The sequence below is a fragment of the Mauremys reevesii genome, linkage group 15, assembly GCF_016161935.1.
Source record: "Mauremys reevesii isolate NIE-2019 linkage group 15, ASM1616193v1, whole genome shotgun sequence".
Lineage (NCBI taxonomy): Eukaryota > Metazoa > Chordata > Testudines > Geoemydidae > Mauremys > Mauremys reevesii.
In genome coordinates this window covers 35,870,263-35,897,407 of record NC_052637.1, presented here as the reverse complement: position 1 = coordinate 35,897,407, position 27,145 = coordinate 35,870,263, and the positions used below count along the sequence as shown (strand labels likewise).

Sequence of the window (27,145 nt, the reverse complement as noted above, 5' to 3'; positions counted from 1 at the left end):
CGCACAAAATTCAACTGAAAGTTCACGCTTCATTCTATCTAAGCAGCTGGGACCCAATATTGGATTTCCACTTTCCTTCTAGTCTCACTATAGCTCTGCTCCTGAAGGTATTGCAGTGACATGGCACAGAGGAAGCAGGCTGCATGGTTTATTACCTGTGAACTAGCTGTGTGTTCTCCTGTTTCAGTTTGCTCTTCAGGTCTCCATTTGTCATGTTATCATTCTCCAGTTCTGTCACCTTTTTTTCTAAATAAGTGACCTAGAAAGAGAAGAGGGTTTGAGTCTCTTTCATACCCACCCAACCTCTTACATCTAAGCCACAACAGGGGGCAAAGCTGCACTGGGGTGCCAAAGGCAAAACAAAGGTCTATGTTTCCAAGAGAGCAGGGGTGCATCTCGTTCTGATCTTCCCTTAAGTTCATGTCCCCAAAAACTGATCAATGCAAACGCACAATGAATTGACACATAGAAGTGCATATTTACCGGAATTAAATACATAGAGAAATTAAGCTACTTAGCATCACTGTGACAGACAGGCTGTCATTACTTCCTTTGCATGAATAACACTCAGCTTCTTGCAACAACGTAGCGCAATGAGATTTAGTGCTTATGAGGGTGAATCCTCCAAGCTAGGCAGCCTTGGCTTCTTCCAAAGTGACTCTCACAGGACTCCCTTGAAGGGCGCTTGTAGGCTCAGCCTGTTGGAGGGAAAGTGATGCACTGGGGCAGGGCCCCAGGCTGGAAGGCAAAGCCTGGGCTCTATACACAGCTCTGCCATGGACTTGCTGCTGCAGCTTGGGCAGGTCACAGAGGCCAAGAGAGTGTCCTAATTTCAGGTGCCCAACTTGAGATGCCTTGAGCGCGAGTTTGGATTTGGGAGTGCTCAGCTCCCGGAAAATCAAGCCCCTGTGAGGTGCCTCAGAAGTTGGGCTCAAAAATGAGGCACCTAAAGCTTGGGTTTGCTTATGTAAATTCTGGACATAAACCCCCTGGGCCTCAGCTTGGGAAACTGAGCTAAGTAGCAGCTACCTTGATAATGGAATTGACAGACCGACACATTGGGCCCAATCTCATTCCCATTAAGGCTCCTTTATGCTGCTCTGGCAGCCCAGAAGGGCCATAAGTGGATGTACTTGTCATTCATACGGACGGGATTGGTTTGTCAATTTTAAAGGCCCCTTTACCCTGCCAGAGCACTGTTAAGGGCTTTGTTTAGATACAGAAGTTGTCCCACTATCACTATACCGGTGTAGTTAAAGTGGTACAACCGCTTGGGGTAGACGCAGTTATACTGGCATAGCTATTCTCGGGGGTGGGGGGGGGGGGGAGAAGAGAATAAACTATGCTGGCATAAAACACCTTTATGTTCTCTATAACTCTACCCATGCAGGAGTTTTACTGGGATAACTAGTTTAGTTTAAAAAAAACAAACAAAAAAAAAACAACCAAACCAACCTCATGTGCAACTGAAATACCAATACAAAAGCTACGTTTTGACCAGGCATTTAGTGGAAGTGAGAATCAGACCCATTGTTGCTTTTTCGTTTTCTTGCTCAGTGAAAGGCTTACATATTAATCAAGCTTAGACTTCATCATATTTCAATAAAGAATTCTTAGCTTGTACTTTCGTTCTCTTTTTGGTTAAGTTCTTCTTCTTTTGGGAGAGGAAGAGAACATTAACTTTGGGATATTCCATTATTACTCACTTTTCGTCAGAGATCCTGACTGAGGTCACTTGCCCATATCTACGAGCCACCTCTGGTGGCTCTTTCTGGTAGACAGACATGTCTCCGGCTGCACCAGCAATAGCTCTGCTGAATCTAGCAATCATGACGTGAAGGCTCCTCACCTTTTCAGTGATATCGTTATCACACGAGTCTATGCTGTCTCTGAACAAGTCCTCTGTGCTGCCATTGCTGCTGCTGAAGTTACTGTTGTGGAAGAGTTGTCTGGAAGATTAGAAGGATTATTTTATATCATAGGTGGAAAAAAAAAAAAAAGTCTTCCTATTTTGTGGACTGGCTTTGCACCTTGAATGTCCCCAGCTAACATCTGTGCAATAGCTTCAATGTAACTTAACTATGTATGAGTCTGATTACACTTAACTTTGTAGTCCAATTTTAACCAATAACATTTGCATCATGGAATAAATGTAAGTCAAAGTTGCATGTAACATCATGTTCACTAATATGCTAGATGCCAAATCTGGGAGAAGGTGAGACCTAAGTGATGTTGATAGGCATAGCTACGCAGAAGCCTATCAGTTTTGCAGAACAAGTGGCACAAAAGTTGGGGGGGGGGGGGGGGGGGAAGAAAACCAAGAAGATTCCACTGTGTGACATTGCAATATGCGAGAATTAAGAATACTTAAGACAGGTTTGAAACTACCTGTTCAGAAGCTATGTACAAGCTGCATGTTTTCAGATTTTCCTCACCACATTATGATACTTGAACTTTGAGAGGGATGATATGCCTATGATATGCCATGTATAAAGTCACTGCTTCCCAAAGAGGGCCAGCATTAAGATATCCTGGACCAGATCCAGGAAGAGTATTGCATTCCTCCCCCCACACGTCCGTGTACTTGGTCTTAACTTGGACCAGAATCTGGTGACACGCCCATTTTTAAACAGCTGGGCAACTCCCTTTCCCCTCTGGCAACAAAACTAGGTCAGGAAGGCAACAACAGTAATGCCTGCTGGGGCATAATATACAAACAGGTTAAAATAAATAAGAAAAAAGCAGCACAGGATGGCATCTTTTCAAACACCTAACAAGGGAACAACTTGCTGATTCACCTACTGGGCGAGCTTGCCCACTCCAAGAGCCTGGTACTGACTAGAATGGCTCTGATGAGTTCGTTCACCTGTGCAATACTGAAGGCTGCAGCTCTATAATCAGAGAAGTGATATTCTTCCTAAATCCAGCCCCCAAGTGGCTATGTTGCTCTCCGGACAGAACAGATTTTATTACAACACTTTCAGCAACATGACACTAACTTGGAATTCAGTTAGCTTAGCTTCCCACTCATGTGCAATGCCACGCCCATACAGCCTCTCCTCCACATTGGTGGGTAGTTAATTCGTGCCAGGAGGTGCTGGGAGAGTCTCTCAATTGAGACCTTACAGAATTAGACCTTAGTTGCTGACAAAGAACTACATTCAGTTGTAGAAAGCGTGGAATAAGGCTACATAGAAATAAGTCAGCCATGCCGGTAAACAGGAGTTTGCCTTCTGTTTTATAAGCTAACTTAGAATTAAATGTGCTACTTGACTGGGGAGGGAAGAGAGAAGGAGGAATCCTAACCTTAAGTGAGAAAAATCAGGGAGAAGAAGTTCCATTTCTTCTGATGTAGCTGCTTCCAACCTCCTCCCCTCCCCCACACTTCCTTCCCACCTAAAGCTTCTCTTCTGCACACCCTATTTGGTTTCCTTTGAGTACCTCATTCTTAGCATGAATTCGGGTCACAAATGATTTCAAAGTACACAGAACGAGCTCAAGTGTCTTACCTTCCAAAAGCTGTGCTTGAGATTTTTCGGTTGGGGCTACATGGAGACAGAAGGAATAATGTAGTAAGTAAAACAGTTTATTTGGTTATTGTGCAATTCAGTAACAATCTCAATTTAGTTGCCAATTGAGTTCTGTACAGTATATACAGCTGTCTTATTTTAGCTTTTAATTTGCTTCACCAAAAAAAAAAAAAAGCTCATACAGTTTAATCATAAGCTACTCTAATAACTAATGGAACTCCTTGCCAGAGGATGTTGTGAAGGCCAAGACTATAACAGGGTTCAAAAAAAGAACTAGATAAATTCATGGAGGATAGGTCCATCAATGGCTATTAGCCAGGATGGGCAGGGATGGTGTCTCTAGCCTCTGTTTTTCAGAAGCTGGGAATGGGCAACAGGGCATGGATCACTTGATCATTACCTGTTCTGTTCATTCCCTCTGGGACACCTGGCATTGGCCACTGGGCTAGATGGACCTTTGATCTGACCCAGTATGGCTGTTCTTATGTAACATGAAGTTTGGTGTAGTGCCATAAGCTATTGTGATCACTAATAAAATGAATTTGGGAATACCATATTCAGTACAAAAAGCCCTGTCACATTTAAATAGATTTTTGCCAGCTTGAGTCAAAATGAAACTGTAGTACAGCATCTGCTGCAGCTCACACCCCCACACACCCCCACCCACCCACTAGCTCTCCCTACCCCCGTCAGAGATTGATTGCACATCTTTTGTTGAAGCAAAACACTACTCTGAATTCAGGACTGTCAGCTGCAATATCAAATTTCATAACAAAATTGTCAAAGATGCAACCATCATGTTCTACGTTTTAGCAGGTTACCTACTGCTGTGACAGCAGCTGTAACTGTTTCATAACATATACTATGCCATTGTTTTCTTATCAAGACTAGATGAAGTGCATTACGTTCTGGTTCCTGGGAACGTGAAACAAGGCAAGCTTTGTATTCAGTTTCTAGGGGGAGCTAAAGGTTCACAGATGAATTGCCACAATAAGCAAGGGATTTGTAGAAATATTTAGACTCCTTCAAAGTTTAAGGAAAATGCTTTGCAATTGTCTATCTACATGTGGGTGGCAATACTGGGAATAGGGGCATAAAGGAAAAAGCTAGAACTCCTGAGGAGATAAAAGAAGTCACCGTCATCCTGGTTATTGTTTTCCCAAATCTGGTTTTAGGTGAATAAAATCCTCAAGCCGCTTGAATCAAGCAATCCTGGGGCAGATTCTCAGCTGGTGTAAACTGTCATAGCTCCATTGACATCAATGACCACAGCAATGGAGCTATGACAATTTACACTAGTTGAGGATCCATCCCAGAGACTTATTAGATCAACTTATCTCCCTCCGTGATAGAAACGTGCTCCGGGAAAAAATCTCAGCCATGTAACATGTTTTATCCACGGGTGCTGAGCAGTAGGGCTTCCCACTTCCCTGGGGAGGTTGTTCCACAGGCAAATACCACCCACACTCTGCAATTCAAGATCTCATTGTTTAAGTATTTAAAATGAAGAGGACCTTAGTGCTCCAACTGAGAAATAGTTTCTTGATGGTAGGGAGAAGTTCTTGTTAAGATCAGACAAGGTAGCAAGGTTTGAATGTCCCTGTTGCAGAATAGCATAGAAGAACTGCCTGTTGCATTTGATGCTAGCTAGATATGATATATTGGATACAAGTCAACCAGAAAAAGGATGGGGCATATTACTGCAGTTTCCCCTTCTGGTTGGTTTGACTGCTGGCTAACGCCATTTCAAAAGGGACTGCTGAGAACAGGGTGCTGGCTACTCACCTGTTTGCTTTCAAGTTTTTCAGCCTCGCTTCCAAGTCATTAAGCAGGTTTATTTTTTTGCAGCACTGTGAGCAGTAGACATCCAATAACTCGCTGTTATAAATGTGCCTCATTTTCCTTGGCGTTTGCCCAGCACTGTTTGTGGGAAAGGAGACATGTTACTGGCTACTGTTACTAATTCAAATTCATTTCCCTCTTGCTGGTATTTCATGTTGCAGAAAGTGGACTTGGGAAGCACTGCCACTCTCATCACAGCTGCTCAGTCAAGGCCAGCTACGGGAGCAGAGATGGGGATCCGAGTGGGCTCTGTGCTGTTAATTACCACACTACCAAATCCCACTTGGAGGAGGGATTCTAAAAGAGCAAATGATTTCTGCTATCTCTACATCAGTGGTTTTCAAACTTTTTAGGCTGCGTACCCCTTTCCAAATAATTCAGTCTGCCGCATACCCCTATTTGAGATAGGGTCACAATATATCCATGATTAGATTGACAAGTCTAACTAAATAAAATGTGTTGTCTGTTATTACACGATTATTCTTGTGTACCCCCAGTGAGCTCGTGTCCTCCTATGGGGTTGAAAACCACTGGTCTACGCAGGGGCGGCTCTAGGCATTTTGCCACCCCAAGCACGGCAGGCAGGCTGCCTTCGGCGGCTCGCCTGTGGAGGATCCGCTGGTCCCACAGCTTTGGCGGACCTCCCGCAGCCTGCCTGCCGCCCTCGCGGCGACTGGCAGAGCGCCCCCCCATGGCTTGCCACCCCAAGCACGCGCTTGGCATGCTGATGCCTGGAGCCGCCCCTGGGTCTATGCTATCAGAACCACTGAGAGTCCAATTCTCTGTGGTTCTGAGCCTAGGGTAATGGGAAAAGACAGGATCAGCTGATTGCAGTTCAGCTTCTCTCTCTCCAAGTACTAAAAAAGAGTGAGTACCTCCTGAAGAGATTGAACCCGAATGTCTTAAATCTGCTTATTTTTCCCCCCAAAACAAGCTCATCCATCCTTATAAGACATGTATTTTTGTAAGGTAATATTTAATACAAAGTGTTTGAATGCTAAAAAGGAAGGAGACTTTCATACTAGTCATCCCCAAACATTGCACAAGCACTAACATTGCTCAAGATCTAACCGGATTTCCAGCTTTAAGTCAGTCAATTTCTAATAGTTGCAAAATCCAAAGTATTGCAATATATAAAGAAAATCAATCTAGGAGCAAAGCTAGTGGGCTTATTGCAGTGTGACCTGACATCACGGGCACTGGAAACAACGCAGTTGTTGCTATGGCTTTTACAAGACAGACATTTGCCAGTAGTGTTGTGGGCAGAAATTGAAATTTTAGTTTTAAAATAACTAGACAATCCCAAGAAGTTCTGGTACAGCCCCCGTACACGTGCTCAGAAGGAAACATTGTCAAAATAAATAAGAATAAGTAGCAACCTGGAAGACACAGATGAGCCAAGGTCAGAGTAGGCGTTGGTTCTGGTCTCATCATCAGGGCATGGACTGCTGGGAGTATAATCCACATCGTCTCCTTCCCCATAGTCTTCAAATTGTTCCTCGTTACTGATCAGAGAGGCAGTGGAATAGGTGGAGAGGTCAGAGGCTGCAGAGGGGTTGTGAGGACTTGACCTGAACAAGACATCAGAATGAGTAGGCAGCCAACCCTCCTCCTCCCTCAGACTGCCTTTTGCCCAAGGCAGCGTTTCTCAGCTGGCTTGGGTTGGCAACTCCTTATTCAAAGTCAAAAGCTTTCATGATCCACTTCCATTTACTAAAAAACTATCCCCAATTACAGCAATCAACCTGTAACAGTGGGTGTTTGTGTTTTGCGAGTTTGACAGGACAACTGACCTTGAAGGGCAGGGGATGTGGCAATCAGTGAAACAAGATTCTTTACTTTAGATTGTAATAATATTTTCAATGCCTCACGCTCCCTTGCCGTTCACGAGCTTCCTCCTCTGGTGCGGAGGGTGTCCTAACACACAAAGCTGACCGAAGGGCTCAGGAAGCACTTTAAAAAATTGGGGCAGAGAACAGGGTTAAATAAGGCTGACGGTCACATGACAAGCCAGTGGCAGAGCCAGAATGAAATGGGAGCCTGACAAGTGTCCTAGACAACACGGCTGTTTCTGTATCACTGCTGTTTTTACAATAAGCTAGACTCCTCTGCGTGAGAGTTCACAAGCAGGGCCCGTTAATTTGTAGCTGGTCTCTTCTGGAATCTAAAGTTTAAACAAAGCGAACGGTGGCTGGATGGCACAAGTGTCATTTTCACATCCTGCCCCCTGCCAGTATTTCAGATGTAGGCTCTTGTTTTTCCCTCCGTTGGTGAGATGCACTTGTAATTCATATTTCTATGGTCAGTAATTTACAATGCCAGAATTTAGGGCAACTCAAGTCTTTCACGAGATGAGAGGACATTTGGGACCATACACATAGGCAGGCTTATATTCTGCTAGAGGAGATTTATCAGATTACTACTCCCTGAAGAGGGGACAGATTAGTAACTAGTCAGCAAAGTATTTTAACACCTTCTGTTCTTAAAGGTTGCAGTAAGGATTGTGCATGGAAGGGTTCTGGGGACCAAAATTCGTATAGACACAACAGCTGCAGTTACTGTCTTAGATATTCACCTGGTCCCCCATTACCATAGCTTCTGAGCAGCTCAGTCTTTACTCTCAGATCCCCACTTCAAGGTAGGGCAGGGCTATTATACCCGTTTTACAGAGGGGGAACTGAGGCACAGGGAGACTAAGCGACTTGCCAAAGGTCACTCGGGAAGTCTATGGTGGATCAGGGATTTGAACCCAGGTGCTCCAAGCTAGCACCCTAACCACGGGGTCATCCTTCTTCTCCAGGCCTACTGCTCCCCAGAGCCACAATTGACTGGAGTCCTAGACCTCGCTCCTCTTCTGTTATCTAGACCTACAACTCCTGAAAAACTTCAGTGGTTGGGACCGTCCAAACCCCATCCCTCCCACAGTCTATGGCTGGCAGATGTGCCGTGAACGAGGTATGGATTACAGGAAGGGAAAGGAGGGTCATGATTAAGGCAGTTGAATGCTGCCCTGGAGAGTTGGATTCTATCCCTGCTTCTGCCACCTAAGTTCTACACTATGCTGGGCAAGTCACTTACCCCAAACGTTTCACAGGCGGTCACTAATTGCCTGATCCTCCTTTTGTGCATGCCTGAAATGACTTTTTAACATCGCAAGCCTGGGCCTGCAATGCCCCAGCTGCCAACAAACTGAACGGTGCCTCCTGACGTCAGGGGGAATCCAGCGCACAGGATCCTCACCGACACCTGCAAAGCCTGTTCGGCCCGGCCCTCACATCCTTTGAGTATGATGGAAGAGTAACTAAGGCTGAAGAAGGACCTGCAAGCTCTGCTGCTGTGTGGTGGATTCACACTGAAGTCCTCATGCAAATGGGCTCCAGGAGAGAGGAAGGTGAAAAAGGAAAATCCACCCGTTTTTGGCAATTAGTGCAGTGATCAAACTCCATCAGAACTCAGCCAGAACTATCACTATAAAACATGACTCTATCCCAGCTACGGTGCCACAGACACGCGTTAACCCTACTGGAGCCAGGCGAACGAGCCAGAAGACACAATGACAGAGATTCCCACGGCTACGAGGGAAGATGGATGACCAAATCCCATTCACTTTAAATAGAGGGATCTGGACACCTAATTCCAGGTGTCCGAGAACCTCAGCCCAGACAGGCCTCAAACAAGAGCCATCAGCTGGTTTAACCTCCCCTCCCCCCGCATAAGACTCATGTCTTGACAGGCACCTCACCACTCACTTGTCTACAGGCAGAAAGAGTCCACTGAGCACGCTGTCCTTCTCTTCACTGCCACACACGTCGGATGCCTCAGAGCTCTGCGCGCTCTCGATGGCACTGTCCATGTCGGACTCATGGTGGACCTCTTGCTGGGCTAGAGTCATCGTGTCTTCATCAGGAAACAGCTCTGACTCACTGTATGCGTCCAAATAGGCACCGTCCTGGATTTCGCTACCCTGTCCATGGAAGGGAAAAACCAGTCAGGAGACATACAAGTTTGTGGCAAGATTTGCAGAGTAAATGGAAGCAGCAGCCATCTCTCTCTCCAGGAAACACCATCGGCATGCTGGTATTTGCATCAGAGTTGCATTTAAAGGGTTACTTTTGGAAGGCCCGATCCTGCAGACACTCAATGCACAGAGCTTCTCCTAAAGCATAAAATATTGCACACCTCTAACCAGCGTTACATAGTGTTACAGAGAGCCAGCTGCAGGAACACTGGTCTGGAACCACAACCTGCCTTCGACAGCGAGTGTCAACTAGGGCAGAAGTGACTCTTGTTTACAACTGGGCGTGTACGCCCCCATCTTGCGCAACTGGAAATCTCTAGTCTCCAATATTCATTTATCTGCAATGTTCTTTTCCCATAGCGTCCTTTACCAAGAAAGGTAGGTAAGGAACAGATTTTCACTGGTCAGATAGTAATATAACCGCTCAGTAGAAATGCGGGCAGTAGAAATAGCCTAGTAGTAGCTATTTGTTGAAAGGACGAAGAATTTTGGGTCCAAATCTCCCCTCCACCATGCAACAATTACTACAAGTCATTAGCCAGATACATTTTTGTATGCTTTCCAGTTTTGTTGTTATCCAGACATCTCTTCCAGCACAGAGCAGTGCTGGTACACGCGTTTGCATATACCGGGAGCTGTGGTCTATCCTTGTGGATGCTCGGTTATTTTCTCTATGCTTTGAAAACACAAGAACCAGTCAAACGCCGAAGATTAATCTTCGCTTGTAAAATTAAAGACGTCCCTTACTAAGAGGACATTATATAGGAGCAGCAAATGTCCGACATGAGACAAGTGTGGTTTGACTAACAGCTTTGTCACCCAGCTGAAGCAACAAGGAACTACTCTTGACCAGAAGAAAACTTCAACGTCTTAAAAACCAGCCATTTGTAATAATCGTTACTAGAAATTCAGGTCTTATCTACCCTGGAAGACTGACATCGGAGGAACTAGCAGGATTATAATGTTACAGAGACCAAATTTGTGAGCCCTGATTATATGAAAAACAAAATTGATTTTTTATTCAGACTTTCAAACTTAGTGTTTTAAAAGAACTATTTAACTCCAATAACTTAAAAACAGTTGGGTGGAAAGCTCAGTGTAAGCTAACACTTCAAACCTCACACACACACACACACACAAATTCACTTAAGGACACCCACTCCAATTCCCTGTGCCCTCCAAAAGTTAGTGCAGCCAAAATAGGGGTGTGGGGCCAGCTGTAGTCTGGGACTACAGTACACATGCTCAGAGTTATGCACGTGTGGAAATCTTTGCAGGATGGGAGGCCTAAGTTTGACTTTGAAACTGAACCAAGATGCCAGTTACTTGTATTCATGGAATGCCACCGCTGACAGCAAGTGAAGAAAAATGTATATATAAAATGAAGAACTGCTCCCTGTTATACTTCACTGTTGGGCATGCCGTCACTGACCTTCATATCTCTAGACTGAGACAAGTTGTTTCCACAAGCAGTTAACTCCCTGCTGGTTCCTCCCACAGCTCTACATCAGGTACGCTTTTGCAAAGGAACATCCCTTATGCAAACCACTGTACAGCCCTACTGATATTGCAGAACTTCGGACTCATCTGTTTCTAGGAAGTGATTTCCTCCTCAACATATGCTATGAATCTTCACTGATGTTAAATAGAAATTATATACCCAGGCTAAGGGCCAGTGTATTTAAAGGGCACTTTAATACAGATCTTTTCCGTGTTAGTCATATTAAACAGTGACTTTGGCCTAGGGGTAACATTTTCAAAAGTGCCTAAGTGACTTTTGAAAATGGGACTTAGCCACTTTTGAAAACTTTACCTGAGATCTACACATCACAACATTAGTCATAGGGGAGGTAGTGCTGCCTAGTGGCTAGATCATTGCACTGGCCTCCCAGAGACTTGGGTTCTATTCCTGGTTCTTCTGCTGGGTGACTTTGGGCACTTTTCCTGCCTCAGTTTCTTCATCTGTAGAACAAGGATAACCATTCTTCCCCTCCTTTATAAGATGCCTTGAAGTCATGCGAATATATATTTATATACAAAAATTGTGCTGCTTATTTGTAACATCTTTAGACAGCTACAACAACTGGACAGCCACCGGCCCAGAATGGGCATGAGTCACCCTGGCTGTTTGTTGCAGCATGGTAACCCACATGGCCTCAGAGTTGCCACATTCCTTAAGGGTTTAATGCAATTAAACACTAGCTGCTGCTACAGAAACATCCAGAGCTGTTAAAAATTCTGCGATCCAAGAGAAAGTGGCACTCTGGAAGTCTTACTGAAAAATGTATTGCTTAAGTAAATCTTTACACAGCAGGTAAATCTCACTAGTATTAAAACAAATTAATGTGAGAAACTGAAGGTCAACAGCAGCATGACAGACTCTCATTCCAAATCCTGCAGGTAATAGCTTACATTTTGTTTTCTAATAATAGGAGCCCAGACTCTCTGAAAAGGTCCATTAGCAATTAAATATACAGTCACTCTCTCCAGAGTGCTAGGTGCTCCTTCGCCTCCTCCCTACCAATTTGCGACAGGCTAATAAGCCACATTTGTATTACAATGTATATTTATAATAAGTCACAGCACACACTGTACCTAGCTCTTTTGTGTCAGCATCACGTATTATCGTTCCCAATTATAATTATTCCTCTACTCTTTAAGATCTCCACTTCTAACCCCTTCTACGGTACCCGTGTTGGGAAACCATCACCTTCGGTCAGAGCTTAAATTCTCAGTATTTTCCAGAGCCCTGGGGCGTTAGCCCCGTGGGACATGCCAGGCCTTGGAGCTTCACAGCCCTGCGGGTTTGAAAATATTTACTGGAACTCTGCTCTGGGCAGTTCTGGCTGAATTTAAGCCCTGCCCCTGGTAGCCAGTTTACTGCAAAAGTGTGCCCAACTCCTCAGAAACTTGCTTTATACCCAGAGGAAGCTAATCATTATACAGCCAGACATAACAGCCGCTTCCAGAAAAGGAGTCGATTGGCTCACCTGACAAGAGTTGCTTCCCATGAACTATGAGAAACTCCCCCCCTTATAGACTTGACTTCAGCACAGTACAGGCCATACATGCAGCCAGCCTATCAAGCAAACTGATGGCTGGTTGCGCTCTAGAGCTTTGCCACCAGATGGAAGACAATCTAGCCTTTGTATCAGACAATTTCTCCCCCACCATGGAGCACTATAAAAGCTCTCAGCACAAGCTGAATAACATGCCTGTCGTCGTTATAATAGAGGCACTACCTTCTTAAACAATACAGGGGGGTGAGGGCAGCAGTGTTAAACTGCTTAGGGTTTTGGAAATGTCAGAGGGCAGTCAAAGGTGCATGGTAAAATGAGTTAATCACATCTACATATATGGGGTGCATGAATGTATACAGAGTCACACTTTAGAAGACTTTTCTAGGAATTCTATAACTTAAGGCCTATCTTCATTAGGAATACAACCCTGTCAGGAGACTTGATTCTAGCACATTTAGTCTTGCTTTGTTGATGGGATTTTGGTGTTTTAACCACATCTCCAAACTGCGGTAAGGCAAGCACACCACTTGTGGAAGTCAAGGTTCAAGTATGTTAAAGCCAGCTGTATTACTGAAGGCCATACAAGTTCTGTTAGTCAATGGCAAACATGTGAAACAACCCTTCCTAGTGCTTTGAAACAAAACTGCAGATGCTCCAAGCTCAGCTTGGCTTCTTATGATCTTTCAGCGATCAAGCTCTGAGATCTGTTAGCTGAAGAGTCATTGCTAAAGAACACACACTTTTATCAAAGACTTATAAGTGGAAAGAGTATATCTAAATGATGCTTAAGGCATATGAGGTTATAAACTTCCAGGGACTAGTCATAGAATTCAATTTTAATTTTTTTTTGTAATTGACAAAATATCAATGTTTATTTTAAGCAATTTTCTATTTTTATCTATTTAAATTTTCACAATTGCACAAAATGATGGGGAAGGGGTCAACGTTACATGTGAAAATATACAAAGTAAATATCCTTAAAATCAAACTCTAGTAAGTGCTCAAGCAGCATTTTTCTTACTTTGCCTATCTGTAAATGTCAATCATTGATGGAAATATTTTTTCATCAGTTTGTGTGTACACACAGTGAAACTGATGTTTACAGATCTACATAGAATCCTTAAGCCTAAATATTCACAAATGGAGCTGCAATAGGTCACAGGAAATGACAAAGAAAATACCCATGACATGTACAGGGGAAAAAATAAACCACCACATAAACCACCACTAGAGAGATTAAAGCTGGAGTTAGTGAATACCATTACTAAGCAACATGCTTTGCAAGTGTACATTACTAGCTAAAGCTATCAAAATATTTAAATCTTTAAGCATTAATATCAGTAATCTCAGCTTCATACAATACTGTCAGTGGTGAAAGTACATTTAGCACAAGAAGCTTAGATACCCATTTCTACAAGATGACACTTGTACTCGTTTTTTAAAAAAAAGTTTGTTGAAAGTTAAATCTCTCATTTTTTTCCTACACTGCCTAGAAATAAAACATTCCTGTACAAAATAAGAGATTGATTGGCACACATGCTATTCAGCTTTTCTTTTTAAAAAACCTGGTATTTAGGTAGGGTTTAAGATGCATAGAACATTGCAACCCCAAGTTATTCATTGGATTTTTTTAAACATACATAAGCTTACAGAGGGAATAGAAAGGCAATGATACAACTGGAAAATGAATTATATACCTGGATTCTTACGATAGTCTGCTCCCTATTTTTCTTGGTATAGTCAAGACAATAAAATTGTGACTAGTGGTTTTGGAAGGTTCCTATATAGACAGTACAGCATGTCAAACAATACTAAACAGCTCGGGATTAAGTGAAGCAACGCTCACATTATTATCTAATCAAGTACTCAGGGTATCCCAAAGTGCTTTACATGCCAGTGAGACAGATAATTCTGCAGCAAGTGCTTAATATACAGCAATATTTTGCTCTGCAGTAACACCTGCAGTCTGTGGATCTCAGAACACTTAACAAAAATTAATGAATTCCCTTCCTTGAGGGGCAATCATGAGGCTTAAGTCTTATCCACATTTAACACAGATGAATAAACAGGGGCACAGTGGTTAGTGACTTTTAGACAATCACAGCAAGTTCAAAGGAGAGCCAAGAACAGAACCCAGATTTCTGTGCTCTATTAGAACTCACCGTCTTCCTGTGAGCCCCATGTAGGCAATCACAGCAGCCATTTTGAAGCTCAATGACTAGATGCTTCGAGGGAATGCAACTTGAGGGGTCTGACCCTAAAGGTTAGTAGGCTGAACTGGCCCCAGGTTGGAAGTGACAGAGATAGTTATTAAAATGCTTCAATACTTTAACTTTGCTAGACACTAAAAAAAATCATGGACTGAATAGAGACATTGGATTTATGGCTTATTACAACAATCTATAACCTACTAACAAACTCACCCAGCTGCTTCCTCCACCTTCCCAGGTGTTAATGCACCTCTTCACCTTGAATGGTCTCATGAAATATCCATCAAGTGCTTATGCGTAACAATCTGCCCTATCTTGTATTTAGCTGACACACTGTGAGTAAGGCTATGGCTACACTTGCACTTCAAAGCGCTGCCGAGGCAGCACTTTGAAGCACTAAGTGTAGTCAAAGCGCCAGCGCTGGGAGAGAGCTCTCCCAGCGCTGTCCGTACTCCACCTCCCTGTGGGAAATAACATACAGCACTGGGGCTTTGACCACACTGGCGCTTTGCAGCGCCGCAATTTGCAGCGCCGGAGAGGGAGTGTTTTCACACCCTGCTGCAGCGCTGCAAATTTGCAAGTGTAGCCATGGCCTAAGACTGTGTCTACAACAGCACTTCTGTTTATGTCACTCAGGGGTGTGAAAACAAAACCTCACCCCTCTGAGTGACATAAGTTACATGGATAGAAGCGCCGGTGTGGACAACACTATCCGTGGGAGAGTGTCTCTGCTGGTTGGGGGGTGGTTTAATTATGTCGATAGGGAGCGCTCTATGCTGACGAGCAAGAGCTGCTACACGCGTGATCATACTGTGGCACAGCTGCATTGGTTCAGCTGTAAGCTTGTTAGTGTAGCCATGGTCTAAGTTTCTCAGGCCTGAAGAAGAGCTCCATGTCAGCGCATAAGCTTGTCTCTCTCACCAGCAGAAGTTGGTCCAATAGAAGATATTAACTCACCCACCTTGTGTCTTTAATATCCTGGGACCAACATGGCTGCAACAACACTGTGTACATTCAAATACTGACAGTTATCATTTGAAAACTGGCATCTACCTGCCAACAAGCAGTCTGGAACCGAGGGACGTGCCCACGTGAATCCTTTCAGAGCTAATGGCTTGTCTACACTGGCAATTAACAGCACTGCAACTTTCTCACTCAGGGGGTGTGAAAAAACACCCCCCCGAGCACAGCACAGCAAAGCACCAGTGTAAGCTCCCAGCGCTGGCGCACAGTTATGCCCCTTGTTGAATTGGGGGTTTTTTTTGGTTAAGAGCACTGGGAGAGCTCTCTCCCAGCGCTGCGCCATGACCACACAAGGCACGTTAAAGCGCTGCCTGTGTAGACTAGCCCTAAAAGGAGGTACATACAGTTGCTTGCAAGTACTATCCAGCTATCTGGCCTCTATACCCAGAGCATCTGATCACCTCACAAGTACTGACGTTTATCCTTCCAACATCCAATAGGGTGTTGTGAAGTACAAAAATCACAAGCAGATTTCACCCCGAATTACAACAGTTTAACTGTCTAGTTAGTTAAGACTGGGATTTCCGAGCATATAACTGACAACAGTCTTGATCAAGTGACCCCTGCCAGGACACCTGCACTCAATTTCAACCACTTCCCTCAGAGTGGTCTTCCTGCTTTCATATTGAATCTGCCAGTCTGATCCTAATTAGTAACAGTATGTTAGAGGTGTCCTTCCATCCCAGTCTAAACACCAGAAAAAAGTCACCTCAGCACAATGGGAGGGGAACAGGTGCCATGGAGAGAGACGCAAGGCTTGGCAGCCTCCCATCTAAATACTATTTAGCATCACAAACCTACTAGAAAAATAGGCTCTTGTCCCAGTTGCAAAAAGCCTATTGAACTTGAAGGCCAACATCTCACACTAGTTAGTATGGGGGAAGGTTCTGCTAGAAAACTTCCAGACACCCTGTGCTTTCTGCACATTAAGTGTATTTAAACCAATAGTTACATCCACATTTTAAACAGATATGTAATTTCTCCTTCAGTTCTCAGAAGAATGTAAAGAGCGGGTGATTTACTCACCAGTTGTTTGAATGAAAGTGGCAGAAGTCCCGCCTCTGGCGAGACAAGCGCAGAATGAAGCGCTCAGCTAAGCAGTTAATAAATCGTGCTTCTACATTTCAGTTCACTGGGAAGTTTTAGAACTTCTTATCAGCAGGCAAGTCTCACCCACACAGCTGTAGTCGGTAGGCAACCATATGAACGAATGCCTTCAATTAAGCCATCAGAAACAGGTAGAGGGGACCAGTGGCCTTGCCTAGCCCTCTGGTCTAGCAAGAAGGGACGACGGCAGGAATTCCAAAGCAGCTGGTGTTTAAAATAAATCTTTGAAAGAGTCAGAGATCAGTATGTGGAGAATTACTATTCTATTGAGCTATTCAAAATGAGAAGCTATTTTAAGGCTACAAATTACAGTTTGTTCAGTGCAGTCGCTCTGTGTGACTGTTTGGTTACTTGGGTCTAACATTTAAAAGTTCAATTTTAGAGTTAACCTGACACAAAGCTGGAGCGTGCCGAGAAGGGTTTCTAGGAGAGGGTATTCTTTAGAATCAGTCTATCATTAAATGCTGGACAGAATCCCATAAAGCCGGTAAGAATCGAGGTACAGTGCAAGAGCCTGACTATAGTCTAGCGTGCTGTCAGTCATCGGCATGTAGAAGATAACATTACAGCTCACACAGGGGTGCAATTCAGGGCCAGTGTGTTGACTAAAAACAAAAAAACTTCTACTTCTGTGCCCTTCACACTTAACTATGTGAGCACAAGGCAAAGCCAGGGCTTTTCAACCCTTGCTTTGTGCTCTTTTTTTAAGCAAGTGTAAACTGACCCTCAGTTTCCAGTGCTAATGAAAATAATTAAGCAATCAATTTGCAAACACCTAGAAGATAATAAGGTGATAAGTAACAGTCAGCATGGATTTGTCAAAAACAAATCAGTGTTAAACCAACCTGAGAGCTTTCTTTGACAGGGTAACAAGTCTTGTGGCTAAGAGGGAAGCGGTAGACGTGGTATATTTTTACTTTAGTAAAGCTCTTGAGATGGTCTCGCATGACCTTCTCATAAACAAACTAGGGAAATACAATCTAGATGGAGCTACTATAAGGTGGGTGAAAAACTGGTTGGAAAACCATTTCCAGCGAGTAGTAGAGGTTCAGTCATGCTGGAAGGGCATAACGAGTGGAGTCCTGCAGGGATTGGACCTGGGTATGATCAATATCTTCATCAATGATTTAGATAATGGCATAGAGAGTACACATATAGTTTGTGGAAGATACCAAGCTGGGAGGGGTTGCAAGTGCTTTGGAAGGTAGGATTAAAATTAAAAAATGATCTGGACAAATGGTCTGAAGTAAACAGGAAGAAATTAAATAAAGACAAATGCAAAGTACTCCATTTAGGAAGGAACAATCAGTTGCACAGATACAAAATGGGAAATGACTGCCTAGGAAGGAGTACCATGGAAAGGAATCTGGGGATCATAGTGGACCACAAGCTAAATGAGTCAACACTGTTGCAAAAAAAAAAACCACCACCCACGAACGTCATTCTGGGATGTATTAGCAGCAGCATTGTAAGAAAGACACGAGAAGTAATACTTCCGCTTTGATTAGGCCTCAACTGGAGTACTGTGTCCAGTTCTGGGCACCACATTTCAGGAAGGATGTGAACAAACTGGAGAGTCCAGAGAAGAGCAACAAAAATGATTAGAGGTCTAGAAAACATGACCTATGAGGGAAGATTGAAAAAAAATGGGGTTTGTTTAGTCTGGGAAGAGAAGACCGAGAGGGGACATGATAACAGTTTTCAAGTATGTAAAAAGGTTGTTACAAGGAGGAGGAAGAAAAATTGTTGTTCTTAACCTCTGAGGATAGAACAAGAAGCAATGGGCTTAAATTGCAGCAAGGGAGGTTTAAGTTGGACATAAGGAAAAACTTCCTGTCAGGGTGCTTAAGCACTGGAACAGATTGCCTAGGGAGGTGGTGGAATCTTCATCATTGGAGACTTAAGAGCAGGTTAGACAAACACCTGTCAGGGATGGTCTAGATAATTAGTCCTGCCACAAGTGCAGGGGACTGGACTAGATGACCTCTCGAGGTCCCTTCCAGTTCTATGATTACTATGCCTGAAAATGGTTTTCAGACTGGAGCCAGCCCAGGAACTGCAGGAGTGAGAAGTGTTTGCACTACACCACCTGTCACTGTAATTGGTGGTAATAGAAGTGCCAGACCTTTTAATATCAGGGTCCAGTTTGAAGCACTCCTTTTCAACGTGCATTATTATTCTGGGAAGTTCTGACATTAGTGATTTTAGCAGAGAACTAATTGGAGCAGCTAAGAAAGCTGCCTTCCCTGTTGAGATTAAAAGATAGCATTGATTGCCAGACTCACTTAGCTGCCGCTATCGGTCAATGCAACACAAGCATTCATGCTCTAAGCTGTAGATAGGGCGTGTCTCTGGGAAGGGACAACAGGCTGGGTTTGTGAAGATCAGCACCCCGGCATTAGCAAACGTGGAATATTTTCCCCCAGTTTCCACAGTGCAGATAGAACCAGTGGCAGAAAACCTAAGTGCCTGACTCATTCTCTTTCCAGCACTGCACAGCACATCTTTTCTTTTGAAATGCAAGACATTTTCCACCCTGACTTATATAGCTTATTTAAAAAACAAAAACAACAAAGCAAAGAGTTACATGTCACTTGAAGATCAAGGTGACCACTATTAGCAGGAGATGGAGGAGCCCAATTAATATTGACATTTTAGATAACGGTTCACGGTGTTTACACAATGTGAAACTCTTCTCATCATGCAAGCTTCTAGATTGCTGACCTGAGCAAAACGGAGTCACAGCCCTCTTTCAGCATTACAAGTTTATGGCCGATAACCCTCTTTGTTGGCTTATCTTGGAGTCAGGAGGGGGAGGGTGCTCCAACCTGCCTCCACATTCATCTGCAGAAGGAACAGCAATCCTGACGGCTCTTTACTGAAGGTCTCGCCCTCAAGATAGAATTGTTAAGCCCGCGCTGAAAAGGAAGTTAGGGTGAGCTGGGTCCCAGCTGCAGGGTACATGCTAAGAGAGTATCTCTGCTTTATAAAGCCTGGGTAACACTTAAATACAGTCAGTGTACACATGGCACTTGCCCAAAATAAGTTCTTAGCACTACAGGGTAAACTTGGCATAATTAACACTCATGAGTAATCTTTGCTTTAAGTCACAGCAATCTCTTTCCTTTGTACAGCCCAAGAGCAGCTTGAGGGTGGGGATGTGGGAGAGAGGCAGGTCTGTCAAACTCTCATTGGGGATCACTTCCTCCGACTTTTCTCTCTCTCTCTCTCAGAGAGAGAGAGGGTACATTTGTACCCTTTCCTTGCAATGGTGCATGAGCATTTATCACCATTGTACCATAAGCAATTTCACCACGGTGTCAGCTTGGTGAGGGGATTGCAAACACTGCTGTGCCCCAGTACTCCATCTAGCTAACCCCAGCCAGCTGTCATATTAGCCACGACAATCCTGATGCACACCTGATTCATTTTGTGCTAGTTAACACATGGTCATTCCACAACACAGACAAGCCCTAAGATACCATTCAGCTAAAAATCTGCACTGAAATGATATTACTGCTTCCTGAGTGCAATGTTACACTGTGCAATGAGACAGACAGGTGTGTTGGAGAGACGCACTTACGGTATTTTCTCTCTCTATTCACATGTGGCTCAAGCCCCTGAAGAAATGGCTTCTCAGTCCAATTCTGCAACTAACTCTCGTGTATAAAGTACAAGATGTTCATTCTAACTAGCATTTTCTGCTCAGAAAATCGCTGAGCTCAGGCACACAAGAACTGTAGCATTTCTCTTCCTTGAGCAGCCTCTAGGGCAAAGAATTGGATACACAGTAATTTAGAGAGAAGTCTTGCTGGGGGTGCAATAGGCATATGGATAAAAAGCTCCTCTAGCAGCCTTAGTGCAGATCTGGGTGGCTGGGGGGGGGGGGGAGAAATCTGGGTGCAAGAAGCAGCCAAACATTCCCTAGAATGAAGGAAAGCAGTTGGATTGCATCAGTGATGTGCTTTGTCCAGCAGGAGGGAAAGATGTTCATTGGCAGAGTGTTGGAAAAGGGGATGGATGGACATGGAATACAGAAATCAAAAAGGGATTGCACAAGAACTGTGGGGAAATCATATTTAAGTAGGAAGTAACTTGTTCCTTGCCTTTGAAAGTGAATTCAGAAGGAAAGGGCACTGTTGGAGCTGAACAAAGAGGAAAAGGTATTTTAAAAAATTATCCTATCACTATCCAGTGCCTGGGCAACAGAGAATGGGAAGTTCTTCCAACCCCCTCTGCCACAAAGGGCAGGGTCATTTTTGTTAAGTTCTGCAAAATTCTTCACAGTTGGCCGGGTCCAGGCATGGTAAATCCAGAGCAGATTAAGTCAAATTTCCCGAAAACTGCACAATAAAATAAACCTCTGGGCTAAGCCCAAGGCTGGGAAATTCCAGCACTGATTAGAAATCGCTCATTCTAATACTCATTTATAGCTCTTCTCATCAAGAAGTCTCAATATGTTTTAGAAAGGGGGATAAGGACACAGAAGGGAAACCAGAGGCATGGAAAGGTTAAGGGTTACATCAGGGGTTCTCAAACTGGGGGTCAGGACCCCTCAGGGGGTCACAAGGTCATTACATGGGAGGGGGTCGTGAGTGGTCAACCTCCACCCCAAACCCCCACTTGCCTTCAGCATTTATAATGGTGTTAAATATATTAAAAGGTTGTTTAATTTATTAGGGGGGGTTGCACTCAGAGGCTTGCGATGTGAAAGGGGTCACCAGTAAAAAAGCTTGAGACTCACTGGGTTACATTTTCAAGCACCCGATTTCCATATTCAAAAGTAACTTGGGCTATGGAAGTTGGGTACATAAGTCTCAGTGCCAAGTCACTTTTGAAAATGGGACTCGGGTTAAGAATTTTCAGAAGTGCTTAAAGTATTTTAGGTCTGGTCTACATGTAAGACAGCATAGCTAGTGCTGTTAAAAAAACTACACCTCTAGTGACACAGCTATTCTGACAAAACCCCCATATAGATGCAGCTTTGATGACAAAAGAGGCCTTCTGTCAGCTGAACTAATGTTCAGGGATGTTGTGTTCCTACACTGGCAAAAAAACCCTTCTGTCGGCTAGGCTGTGCCTACACCAGGGGGCTGTGCCAACACAGGCTTAAAGTCACACAGCAAGTAAGTGTCAAAGATCTAGAACTCTACTGGTTACAAGCCTGTGAAAAGAGGAGATTCATTTTTAGTGAAAGCCTGAATGTAGCCTTAACCAGAACTTTCATTCACAACAAAGCCTGTAACATATACCCCCAAGAAGAAAGATACGCTATTTAGGTTTCAGTTTAATCATGTTAAGACACTACAGCTTTTTTTTTTTTTTTTTTTTTTTAAATTGCCAACATGGAAAGCAGTTTAAGAATCAATTACAATATGAAATGTGAGCCAGCAAGACTAGTTCAGCTAGTCACGTGCCTGAAAATACCATTTGGTATTTCTCCCAAACTGATCCAATGGGTCAACAGTCTGCATGCAGAGGGCAATACACCCAAGAGGGTTCACTGTACACATGCGTTTTCTGCAAACAAATACTGGTCAGAGAGCAACTGCAATGAATTTGTGCTCTTGGGAAAGCCAGCTCTCAAAGGGAGCTGAGAGCCCAAGCTGTGTGGAGAAGAGCGTGTCTGTGTGGGAAGTAGTTATTCTTTTCTGATCTGTGATCTCCACTTCTTTAGTAAGGTGTAAACATGCCTTTGTTGGGGTATTTTGTTGTTGTAGTAGGAGGGTTTTTTTTTGCACACAAAGGAACACAACTACAGCAGAATTCTAAAGCTCAAAGTAGCATTCAATATAAGACAGTTATGCAACTAATAAGCCCTTCTAGGCATTCTATCACAGACTATAGCTAATTTAGCCTCCTACAAGCAGAAACTTCACCTTTCTTGTTACACCACAGTTTGTGTGAACAGTTGCAGAGCTGCCTTTAGAAAGAGTTAACAGGGAGAGAGGGGGTGTTACTTTTTAAAGTTATGATTACTATTTATTTTATCATCAGATTATACAACAATACAAAACAAGTCACCACTTCTGTACCGCAGGGCTGAGAACAGGGAAGAGAATTTAAAAAACACCAACATTCTACCTAATATTGCAAAAGAGCAAAACGCCTTCCTAACACAACAAAACAACGCTGCTGGCAGAATGCTGTTCTTCCCCATTTTCTTCTTTTGTCTGTTACACCTCCTTATTTTAAGCTTGGTCCCAATCCTGCAAGCTGTTCGATCTGGGTGGACCATTCACCGGAGCCTAGGTCATATGCACAATCACGGAGGAGCGATCTATGTGGCCCAGCATGTAGAATTGGGGACACAGATTATGGGGCTTCTTTATGTTAGGGTTTTAACCACCAGTGTTATTACAACAACATAGCGGCTCGACTGTAAACCCTACTGCTCCAGTATAAGCCACAGTTTGCAGGAGGTCACATCAACACTGGAAGTTTGCAGTGGTGCAGCAGCTAAACTGTTAGTTTCACACACACATTAAGAGTAGATTTACACTACCATGCCCTGTGCAAACATTGTTTAACTGGAGCTTTACCACCATTCAAAGCCTGCCATAATGCAGCCTTCACTTTTATTTATTTATTATTGATGGTAATGACTAGAGGCTCTGATAAAGCCCCCATAATTAGAAGATAGATCTTAAGGGCAGGGACTCCCTTATGCCCCATCTGCAGTGTTGTTTGTTTGTTTTTTTTAAACTCTTGCTCACTTATTCTTTAAGATTATATACTTAATGTTGAGTGACTAATGAGACTAGTTTAAGACATATTAATGCTGGGCCTGTCTATAAACCACATTGTAATGCCCCACCTATGTGAAATACAAATGTTAAGATCAGGGCTATCACAAATTCTAGTTCCATCCACATAGGCTATGCCTCTAACCTTCAATTTTTAGTTGTATTTTATCATATTAACACACACACCTGTAAAGTGTAGCGTAGACATCTCTGTATAGCTTCTGAAAGAAGTAGTATTTGTAATTACACCTACAGAGAAGACGGTCTCTACTTCACCAGCCTGCTTACAGAAGGTAAATACAATCATGGTTGTGATTGTGCTATTGAAAACAGTTTTAAAAAGAAGTTATATTGGCAAGCCTATGGGATTTCCGTAACGAGATGCCTATGATCTGTCCCTGAAATTCAGGCTACAATTCTGATACAAGTCTGTGGCCTTGATTCTAAACATACACAATGACTTTTTTAGCTTTAAACCTCAGACTCAGCAGCCCATACCCCAAAATGACACAGATTCAAATTATGTTTTGGGGCGGTGCGCGTTACTGATACTGACTCTCTAGCAATGAGAAACCCAGGCACATGCCTTCACTGCCGCTCCCAGTTTATCATTTTTGAATGCTGACAGAATGCTCTACTGCTTTATGATTTTCCAAGTTTAAAGTATTCTTGCAATGCAGCAGTAGTAGCCTACTGACACATTTATATTAGCTAAGGTAGGGTGACCAGATGTCCCGATTTTATAGTGACAGTTGCGATATTTGGGGCTTTTTTTTTTAATATGGGCTCCTATTACCCCCCACCTCCTGGCCCGATTTTTCACACTTGCTATCTGCTCACCCTAAGCTAAGGTCACCCTCTATTACTGGGGTGGGTTGTATGAGTGTGATTATTATTACACTTTCCAAATTCACACATTTAAAGCAGTGTGTGTGTGTGGGGGGGGGGAGTACGTATCTAAGCAGGCTAACAGTTTAGATTTTTAAATTTTATTGCCTGGATTTCTACCACTTCAAGAGACACAATACAAGCAACAAAACAAACAACAGCAATCAGAAAAAGCATGGAACAGAAAGCTGCTTTCCCTGGCCCGTTGCAAAAATAAGTGATCCTGTGCAGACCAAAAATAAAAATCTGTAGAAATTACATAATCTACTTCCAGGCTGCAACATGCTCATTGGTGTATTTATCACTAGCCACACAGCAGCAAACTGACCAGCCCTGACAGAGCTCAACCCCCTCTAGAATTTCGCTTGCAAGCCCCAGACGCCTAAGAACAGGTAAGTGCGCTCCCCTGTGCCCCCATGCGCTGAAGGAAGGGAGCAAGCTCTCTGCAAAGCCCGGGGGGAGGGGGGAGCGCTGCCAGCCTGGCAAGCGGAATGAAGAGGAGGCAGGTGAACGAAAGCCCAGCGCCTGCTCTCTCAGTGCCTCGGGGAACCAGCCCAAATCTTCTCCGTCTCTCCGATCTGGTGGGGGAAGTTGCGGAACAAGAAAGCCCCGCTCAGGCAGCCTTACCCGGGAGCAGATACCCCCCGACTCCAGGCACAGGGAGGGACACAACTCTCGGCGTGTCACTCGCCAAACTTCCGCCTCGGTGTCCCTGCGGAGGGAGGCGACTGACTGCAACAACCTGCTCTCTGGCCCCTTTCGTCTGTTCTACCCCCGTCGCGCTCTCTGCCTTTCCCTGAGCCCCTTCCTCCCGCCCGCCCCCCGGCTTACCCGGCGGGGTCCGCGCCCCGCGTCCAGCCCGCAGGGAGAAGCAGCCGTCGCCCTGGAAGCCCCGGCGAGCAGGGAACCCCCGCTCCCAGCTCAGCAGCAGCACTGGCCCGACTCCGCTCTCCCCACCTTAGGCAACAGTTGGCAGCGCGGAAGCCACGCCCCCGCTGGCGGTTGCTAGGAGAGCCGGGGTTTCATTGTATCCGCTCGGTATCGGTGCCGTGACATCACAATGCCGGGTGTATGAAGATTCCAACAAGGAGGGGCGGGGGAGGTAATGCACTGCTCAAACTCAAGGCAGCAGTTCGGAGCCCGGGGGCGGCTCCCAGGCTGGGCAGGGTGAGTCCGCGGGGAGCTTTCAGTCCAGGATCAAGGGAGATTGCAAACACTCAGCAAAAACCCCCTCTCCGGAGGGAGCGACCCTGAACCGCAGTCAATTAATCCCAGCTGGGGCATCTCGCACTGTGTGAGTTCGCCTGAGAACAGGTCTGTGTGTGGGCGGCTCCCACCCTGTGAGGGAGACGCCGAACAGGCTTTTGTGGGGAGTGTTTGGTTCAGCCTTGCAAAGCTGGCAGGACAAGTTAGCAAACCAGGCGCCAAATTCGCTCAGCCTGCCTGACCTTGGTGAACGGATTCATTGGTTAATGGGCCATCACCATTCGGGTTCGGAGTGCAGAGACCAAAGAAACCAACCTTGCCCCCCCCCACACTTTCATCATGGTCGTCTAGGCTCCTAAATCTCGCAGGTTTGGAGGGAAATGCTTTCACGTCGAGACTACATTTTAGATAGTTTCTACAGTCTACCACTCTTATGAAAGGACAACAAGGAGTCCGGTGGCATCTTAAAAACTAAGATTTATTTGGGCATAAGCTTTTATGGGTAAAAAACACCCCACTTCTTCAGATGCACCTTTATGAAAGGAACACTTTTTACAATTTGTTTTGATGAAACTTTCAAAAATGCCCCTGTCAATTTTATTTGTAAATCTCCATCGGTGCCTCTCACTTGAGCTGAAAATATTTTAAATCAAAATGTTAAAATGTGCAGCTGCTTTGGCTTCCTGAGCATTTAAATTTGGCTTTAAAAATAAAATTTAAAAGCCTGGATCTCACCTGCATTAGTGTGGAGAGTGGCAAGAACTGAAACTTTCTTTGCTCTGAGGTCCAGGGGAAAGATCTTTAGATCACAGGGCAATGGAGCAAGTACTGGATGGCTACTGACACCCCACAGAATGGTACAGTGGCTTAGCCAGCCAAATCCAGCCACAGGCCACACTGTAATTGCCAAAGACAGTGATACCTGTTTCCTTCTTTTAGTCGAAGCAACTGTCTTTTCAGAAATCTCTTTTCCATTTTTTTACCCTGGTTGCTGATTATATTCATTTATTTATGTTCCCAAACAAATCACAGAACACCAATGGATTCAGAAGCAGCCCATGACTGACTGTGGAGTGTGTTCAGACTCCAGAGGCTGGGGAAAATGAAGATCATCTGGTAAACAGAATGGTGGTAGGTAAGAAGGGACAAGTCACGGAACAGCTCTTCTAGATTGGGGTAGGAGGCTTAGGTGGAAGGATTTCAATTTACCCTGCTTGTCTCATGTCATGGCATATCGCTGAATGGTACAAGGGGCTCATCAGTCACTCATCTGAAAACTATTACATTCTTAAAGGGAAACATTTGAAACAGGGAAGGACAAAGGAATGTTTATAGGTGAGTTTCAGGTTCCCCGTGCTGATCAGGAATACTTGGTAACATTAATTGGCTACTATGGCCCGAGCCTTACAAAATGTACACACATGCTGAACTTTCATGGGAATAGTTCCATTGAAGTCAAGCGCATGTTTGACGGATCAGGGGTAGGGGTGGCATTAGTAGCTCTACTGAAATCAACTGGACTCTTTGGGGGAGCAAGGCTCTGCAGGATCAAGCC

General features: G+C 44.2%; 1 protein-coding gene and 1 long non-coding RNA gene across 18 annotated transcripts in view; one reads left to right on the top strand and one right to left on the bottom strand.

Annotated features, from left to right (window-relative positions):
• The window catches only part of RAB11FIP4 (RAB11 family interacting protein 4), a 204,495-nt gene that overhangs the window by 9,853 nt on the left and 167,497 nt on the right, over nt 1-27,145 (bottom strand). The window contains exons 1-7 of one of the 3 annotated variants that reach the window (XM_039501507.1): nt 25,216-25,353; nt 9,122-9,336; nt 6,752-6,943; nt 5,316-5,450; nt 3,510-3,545; nt 1,850-1,949; nt 156-259 (exon numbers count right to left, since the gene is read on the bottom strand). In XM_039501507.1, coding sequence (XP_039357441.1) covers nt 156-259; nt 1,850-1,949; nt 3,510-3,545; nt 5,316-5,450; nt 6,752-6,943; nt 9,122-9,264 — 710 coding nt within the window. In that variant the 5' untranslated portion in view covers nt 9,265-9,336; nt 25,216-25,353. Of the gene's footprint in view, nt 1-155; nt 260-1,849; nt 1,950-3,509; nt 3,546-5,315; nt 5,451-6,751; nt 6,944-9,121; nt 9,337-25,011; nt 25,151-25,215; nt 25,354-27,145 lie in introns of those variants that run through there. The other 2 variants (XM_039501508.1, XM_039501506.1) reach the window with 2 other exon arrangements.
• The window catches only part of LOC120383407, an 88,629-nt gene continuing 86,940 nt past the window's right edge, over nt 25,457-27,145 (top strand). For 11 of the 15 annotated variants that reach the window (XR_005588456.1, XR_005588455.1, XR_005588448.1 and 8 more), the window contains exons 1-2: nt 25,457-25,551; nt 26,623-26,725. This is a non-coding gene — a long non-coding RNA (uncharacterized LOC120383407). Of the gene's footprint in view, nt 25,699-26,622; nt 26,726-27,145 lie in introns of all 15 variants that reach the window. The other 4 variants (XR_005588446.1, XR_005588445.1, XR_005588444.1 and 1 more) reach the window with 4 other exon arrangements.